This window comes from Paroedura picta, chromosome 15, assembly GCF_049243985.1.
Source record: "Paroedura picta isolate Pp20150507F chromosome 15, Ppicta_v3.0, whole genome shotgun sequence".
In the NCBI taxonomy this organism is placed as follows: Eukaryota; Metazoa; Chordata; class Lepidosauria; order Squamata; family Gekkonidae; genus Paroedura; species Paroedura picta.
In genome coordinates this window covers 20033718-20041162 of record NC_135383.1, presented here as the reverse complement: position 1 = coordinate 20041162, position 7445 = coordinate 20033718, and the positions used below count along the sequence as shown (strand labels likewise).

The window sequence follows — 7445 nt, the reverse complement described above, 5'->3', positions numbered from 1 at the left end:
GGATTCAATACATAGTGCCTCAGTCATTCATGTTATTTTAAATTTAATGGATGATAACTTTCAGCATTGTTTTTTTGTACTGCTGAACTCTGGAATTGGCTATAATTCACAGTTGCCATATCTGCACCATCTAATCTGTTCTGTGGTTTGTACTAGTGAGATCTAATGGCTACGTTAGGGAGGTGAGGCTGAGAGAGCCCTGATATTACTGCTTGGTCAGAACAGCTTTATCAGTGCTGTGGCGAGCCCAAGTATGTGGAGGAGGAGCGGGGAATCAAACCCAGCTTGCCAGATTAGAAGTCTGTGCTGCTAACCAAGCTGGCTCTTGCTGGTGGGAGAGAAAACAAATGCAATTTTCTACAGAGCTGCTCCAGGCGAAACCTGTTAAAATTAGACAAGGAGTAGCTGCACACTGGATTGCGTTGTAAATGCCTTCTGTCAAAATCTGTACAATGCTATTTAGCCTTAGTAGGTTTATGTTGAGTGAGCAGAGAACTGTGGGTGCTGTAAATAGCAGATTCCAGAGGGGCAGCCAAATTGTTTTGTTATGGCACACATGAGCTGTATCAACAGATTGTTTTGTGGCAGAAGCTTTTGTGAACTAGAGCCTGCTTTGTCGGATCCATGCAATACTGTAATTGGTCAGCAGAGATTTTTTTGTTCTGTATCCCATCTCTCTTAACAGCAGGATTGCAGAATAAAGTTTGAGTCCAGTGACACTTTTAAGACCAACAGAGTTTATCAGTGTTTATCCTGGGCATAAAACATGTACCCATGTTAGTGTGCTCTTGTAACAGAAAAGAAAAATTACTGGAACCTTAAAGGCTTTTAACATTTATTTCAATAAGAGTTTAAGAGCCAGCTTGGTGTAGTGGTTAAGAGCGGCAGCTTCTGATCTGGAAGGCCGGGTTTGATTCCCCAACTCCTCCTCGACATGCAGCCAAATGGATGAACTTGGGCTATTCACAGTCCTGTTAGAGCTGCCTAAGCAGTTCTGTCAGAGCTCTCTCAGTCTCACCTACCTCACAGGATATCTGTTGTGGGTAGAGGAAGGGAAGGCGATTGTGAGCCGCTTTGAGACTCCTTTGGGTAGTGAAAAGTGGGGTGTGAAAACCAGCTCTACTTCTATGTCATACTTAATTCAACTGCTATAATATTGTTAGACCTTTACGTGCTACTTAAGTAGCAGCAAAGGCCTATGAGAGGCAAGTATCTGATATTTCTATGAAAAACTCAAAAGCATATTGAAAAACACCAGAGCTGCTGTGCTGCATCAGATCTTTTGTCCACTTATGCGGACATTCTGTTTCCAACTGACCAATCAGATGCCACGGGGAAGCCAGCAAACAGCCCCTCCTCAGCAGCTAAAAGTCCCATTGCCAGAGGAATAAACAGCTTTAAAAGGTAGGTTAGATAGATTTATCCTCTATCAATGGCTACCAACCAAGGGGACTAAGAGGAACCTCCATATGCAGAGGCACTAATTCTCTGACTGCTAGCGCCAAGAGTCCACATCAGGGGAAGGCCTCAGCCTCTTTGCCCTGCTGTTGGCCCTCCAAAGGAACTGTGTGACCACTGCGTAAGACAGGAAACTGGACTAGATGGATAACTGGTCTGATCCAGTAGGGTCATGTTTCAGACTTGGTTTTAGCTTTGATGATCTGATGGAAGGGTCCTCACTGGACAGAAATGTCTGCTGTTCTCATGCAACTGTCGATGGCTGAAGGCAGGCTCATCATTTCTGCACCAGAATTCTCAGCTCTCTTCTCATGAATCTCTGGGGAAGCCATGACAGATACTGTCATTAAAAAGATACAGGGTTCTAACATAGGTTTTTGTTTGGGTGCGATGGGAACAGAGGTTCGAATGCATCCTCAGCAGAGGTAAGGCACAGTGGCTGTCAGAAGCACAAAGCACTTCTTATTTGAAGTAATTATTTAATTTTTATTATATTTATATACCACACTCAGTTAGGCTCAGGGCAGTTTACATTGAAGTTAGAGATACAAGAAACATCATGATTTTGAATGCACAACAATTTCTAACAATATATAAGAGAACCATTAATATTTATTTATTATATTTATATACTGCCCTCCCTGAAGGCTCAACTGTGATCTCCTGCTCAACCCCCGTGCTCTTACTGGCTGCACCATTATGCTTGAATGTCGCTTGAACGGCTTCTCCCAGCCAACTTTCCTACCTGTTAAAGGAACTCTGCTTCATGATAGCAGGCTACGTAGTTTCCAAAATTTCTGCATAGTTTAAGAGGAACTGAAGCCAGCAGTAACTCGGGAAAAGTCCTACCCTGCCACAAATTTTGTTAGTCTGTAAGGAGTTACTGGACTGTTGCTCCTTTCTTACTGTTACAGGGGTAGTCAAACTGCGGCCTTCCAGATGTCCATGGACTACAATTCCCATGAGCCCCTGCCAGCGACTGCAAACGCTGGCAGGGGTTCATGGGAATTGTAGTCCATAAACATCTGGAGGACCACAGGTTGACTACCCCTGCTTTAAGGAACTCCCGACTCCAGACCTTTCCTAAGGCCGCCTCGTGGCGGCTTTCCCAGCACCTTATCCTTTTCCACGGGGGACGCCAATCCTCTTCTGAACGCTGCAAGAGAGAGAGATCCACACGTGCACGCATCCTCCTCCCCCGGGCCGGCTAAGGCTCCGTCCTAGATGCAGCAAGAGACCGGCACGGAGCATGCGCACTGCTCGTCTCCTCGGCCCTCCCGCAGGAGCGCGCCGAAGGTACCGACCGGGCGGCGCCTGCGCACTGGGTCCGCTCTCGCAGGCGCACTGGGCAAAAGGCGGCTGCTGAAGCCCGGTTCTCTCTCTCCCCCCCCCCTTGCCGACCGTGAGGCGGGATGAGGAGAGCCCGTTAACCGACGCCCTCGTCCGTTCGCCCGCGCAGTTTTACCTCAGGAAGTCGTCGCCCGGTGCTTGCCTGACGGCCGCGGGCAAGCGCAGCCCCCCTCCTCCCCCGGCCCCGATCGCCGTGTTCCCGGGAGAGTTTCTTCGGCGAGGAGCGGGCGGAGGGGCCGCGGAAAGGCCTCCCGGCGCCATGGACGAGCAGAGCGTGGAGGTAAAAAAAGAAAGGGGGGGGCGTTGATGGCGGGGGGAGTTCTGGGGCGTTTCTTTTCTCACCCCCCTCACTGGGTTGGCATTTCGTTTCCAATTTTGGGCAAGGGTAAGACCCCCGCCTGCCCCCCCCTCCCGCCTGGTGCCCGGGGCGAGGCTCAGGGCCGGGCTCGGCGGTTGCCATGGTGCGGGACCCCTGGCCCCTCCCTCGGGGACGGCCTTCCGGGTTGGGGGCGGGGCTTCGCGCACCTGCTGTGGCCCCCTCGGCTCGACCCTTCCCCCTCCCCGCGGGTGTAGACTAGGGCGGCGGGGCAGGGCTATGCAGGGCCGCTGTCCGACGAGGGGGGCCGTCATGGGACTATCCCCCTGTTCGTGGACGACAGTTGCAGGGGTTGATGGTCATTGTAGTCCTTGGACAACCGGAGGGCCCCAGCTTGGCCGCCCCTGCTTCTGGGCGGTGTGCCGCAGGTTGCTAGGCAACATAGGAAGGGTCCCCGCGCGATGGGCATCGGCACCTGCGTTCTCGGGGGCGCATGAGCATTACTATCAAGTTTTCTCTGTGTGCGTGCCTTAGTGCACAGGGGGAGGGGGCGGCCCACACCCTGTTCCTTGTAGGCACCCCCTCTTCACTTACAATAGTCCCCTGTGGATAGATTCAAGTGGGTAGCCTTGTTGGCCTTAAGTAGAAGAAGGAGAGTTGGTTCTTATATGCTGCTTTTCTCTACCCGAAGGTGTCTCAAAGCGGCTTACATTTTCCTTTCCTTTCCTCTCCCCACAACAGACACCCTGTGAGGGAGGGGAGGCTGAGAGAGCCCTGAGATTACTGCTCAGTCAGAACAGCTTTACAGAACCACACAACAAAAATAGAGTCTGAGGAAGAGTGCATGCACTTGAAAGCTCACGCCTTGAATAAATCTTTGTTGGTCTTAAAGGTGCTATTGAACTCTATTTTTGTTGTAATAGTTCCCTATGTTATTCTTATGACATGGCAACAGGGAGATAAGGGGGATAATGCCAGAGAGAAGAATAAGGATGGAAGGATGAAATCGCCCAGTAAGGGAGTTGTAGGACAGGAATGGGAAGTTGCCATGGCCGGGCTCAACAAATCCACGCGGCCATGGTTCCTCTTATACAGATATGTCCTTTCAAGACATCAAGGGGCAACTGACCAATCTTTAGGGTTACAGTTGATATGTGAATGCTTCTATTATTACTGTTGTTGCTGTTACTTATGGTTACTTTTTTGACTTTTATTGCTCCTATCAGTAAACAACCTATACTGGCTGTTATTGAATTTATATTGTACCTGTTCATGTTCTCTGTAAACCGCCCTGAGCCACAAGGGGAAGGCGGTATATAAATATACTCAGTCAATCAATAAGCAAGTTCATTGCTACACCTAGTATTTTCACCCATGAATTTATTGTTATGCCTCTTTATGACAAACTAGTGAGCGTATGAGGGGTTTTTTTTGCTGTTGCTTATTTGTGTTCTTTACAGCAGTGGTCCCCAACCTTTTTTCGGCTGGGGACCGGCAGGGCAACTGCCCCGCCCGCGCAGCACGCATGCGCGCCCGCTCCCGCGCCAGCACAGCGAGCAAACGCGGCCGGGCCGCACATGCATGCACATGTGCGCTGCGCGACCCGAAATTGCGCATGCGCGGCACTTTCACGCATGTTCGCATGCACGAAAATGCCGTGCATGTGCGATTTTGGCCGCGCATGTGCGCTGCGCGGCACGGCCCTGATTCCCTCTCCCCCCTCTCCCACAGTAAGAAGCTTCCCGGGCCGCAAACTTGCGGCCTGGGAAGTTTTTTACTGTGGGGGGGGGGCAGGGAGAGGGAACCGCGGTTGGGGACCACTGCTTTACAGCATTCAGTGACGGTGGATAAATTCATTTCTTAAATAGTTGCATTCTACAATGTCTCCTCTGTTAAATTATCTGTAGCTTTTTAAAGCAGTGATGAAATTATCAGAAATTGGGGAGAAGCTGAATTGGGGTTAGACGCTAGTTTTTGTTTTGGTTACATGGTTACATCACATTTATTTGATACAACTTTTTCATATCTTTTCATAATTTAAGAGTTTAGGATTGCATTTTTGGGTATCAGTTACTAGAAAGTATGTTAATTCAAATGCAAAATCTTGAAGGCTGAAAGTGAATCTGGTCCCTAATTTTTTGTACTGGCTCCTAGAACCAAGGAAAATTTGTCGATACCAAAGCTATGGTGTTAGGATTCCTGTAAACTAACCAGAGAACATTTTTGTTGCTACCTGAATGAGGAAAAGGCCAGTGCTATGTACCTTCTGGAAGTGCCTACACACTCCTTTGAGATCAGGGCTTCTGAGTTCCTCAGCAGTCTCTTAAAGATGGCTGCTTGAAAAGTATTTGTTGCAGACTGGATTAAGACCCAAATGTACATTCCTGCTCTCTAAATACTTTTCTTTACATATGATTGGGAGGGACTTTGCCAGTGTGGGGGTGGAGGTGGCATCAGGAACTCTGGAAGGTATCCTTCTGTCTTGCTCTATTCCTTGTGCTGCCTGTGTATGAGGGCTGGACATTCAACATGTGCACCAACTGGTGTCTCGTCTTCTGGACTCTCCCTCTTTGTATGAAAGCTGGAAGACTCCACCTTAAAGATTGCAATGGCAATTGAATTTCTCTGGGTTTTCTTAAGTAAGCACCTCTATGTACCCCACTTGAGAAAGGGCTGAGACATCTTTGTCTTCTGTGGTATCAAATTGGGATTACCTTACAGTCAGGATTCGTGGTGGGAAGGGGCAGGGTATTAGGTGATGGAGTAAGAGCAGCCCATCAGCTGGTCCTCTGCTTGAAGGTTGTGTTGCCCTGAGGCTTCCATTCCAGCTTCTGTAATTGTGAACGTTGGAGTGAGTATTACTGTGCCCAGGTATGTGTAGTTCTATGACACACAGCTGATTAGTGTGAAAGGCACAAGTTGCAGGACTGTTTTTTGGGAAGTGAAAGTCTGGATGTAAAATATTTCTGGAGGTGGGTTAGTAACTTTATATATGAGTAGAAGATAGAAGATTAGCCCAGTGTCTAAAGCATACTTCTGCTTATCAAATCAGAGAATTTATTGGGTTTGTAGCTATACTGTGTGTGTTGTATGAAGAAAATAAACACTGAGGAGATCTTCATTTGATCATGCCTATTTTTCCAGTATCGTGTCTCATGTGACCTCTTTTAAATTTGATTTTTTAAATGAGGTTGTGATTACATAAACGTTAAATTGTATTAGGTTTACCACAGAGATCTTCCCATATTTTGGCATCTTATCTGAATAGGGAAGATGGACATTTTCCTGGCATGTAGATGGGCTTTCTGTCCGTTCAGTAGTGGTGAGAATTAATGTGATGTAGTGGTTAAGAATTGCAGACTCTAATCTGGAGGGTAAGGTTTTACTCCCCACTTGGCTTGTCACAGTTTTCTCAGAACTCTCTCAGCCCCACCTACCTGAGAAGGTGCCTGCTGTGGGGAGAGGAAGGGAAGCGTCTTACTCGCCATCTCACAAACACAGGGATCCAGGGGACAGTTTTAAAATGACTGTCCTCCTTCCTTCAAGGACAAAAAGCAGAGTCCCACTGTGGGCGATTCTCTCCCCAACACTAGTCTTTATGCGTCCTGTTACCCAACTGGTCCAAAGTCATGGCCTGGGATGTCACCAATATGCCAATGCCACCCAGCTCCTGATCTAATGGATGGTTAGCTGGATAACCCCCCTGAATCCTTGGCCAGATGCTTGAAGGCATTAACGGGATGGTTCAAGCATAGTTGCATGAAGCTTAACCCCTCCCTCTAAGGGGAAGTCATTTGGATAGGTGGAAAAGGCCAGACCAGGAAGCGTGACTCCCCAGCCTGAACAGAGTGCTACTCAAAACTGGACAATTGGACAGGAGCCTGGGCATGATCCTTGTTGTTTCCCTAGCCATGGAGGCTTCAGTCATGAGAGTAACGCAGCAGGCATTTTTCCATCTCCACTATCTGGCCCCAGAACAGCTTGTCACGGCGATCCACACAACAGTCACCTCTAAGACTGGATTACTGCCTCTTGCTGTATACAGATCTTCCTTTATCCTTGCTCCAGAAGTTATGATTGATACAAAATGCAGCTGCTCGCTTCCTCACTCAAACCCCATGGAGAGCCCACATTACCCTGATTCTCCAGCAGCTGCACCAAATTAGGTTTAAGGTTTTTAGTACTCACCTCCAAGGTGAAACGTGGTCAAGGTCCTGTGTACCTCAAGGACCGTCTGTTTGCATATACTCCCTGAAGAGCGACACGCTGTATCTATTCAAACAACCTGGTGATCCCTGGCCCCAAAGAAGTCCACCTGGCC

The 7445-nt window shown here is 48.4% G+C and overlaps 1 protein-coding gene across 6 annotated transcripts in view; it reads left to right on the top strand.

Moving 5' to 3' along the window:
- The first annotated feature begins 2755 nt into the window (after nt 1-2755).
- The window catches only part of TRIM37 (tripartite motif containing 37), a 48860-nt gene continuing 44170 nt past the window's right edge, over nt 2756-7445 (top strand). For 3 of the 6 annotated variants that reach the window (XM_077311173.1, XM_077311171.1, XM_077311176.1), the window contains exon 1: nt 4000-4016. Coding sequence is in view for 2 of the 6 variants with exons in the window: in XM_077311172.1 (XP_077167287.1) it covers nt 3068-3088 (21 nt within the window). In the remaining 4 variants the exon portion in view is untranslated. Of the gene's footprint in view, nt 3089-3998; nt 4017-7445 lie in introns of those variants that run through there. The other 3 variants (XM_077311172.1, XM_077311174.1, XM_077311175.1) reach the window with 3 other exon arrangements.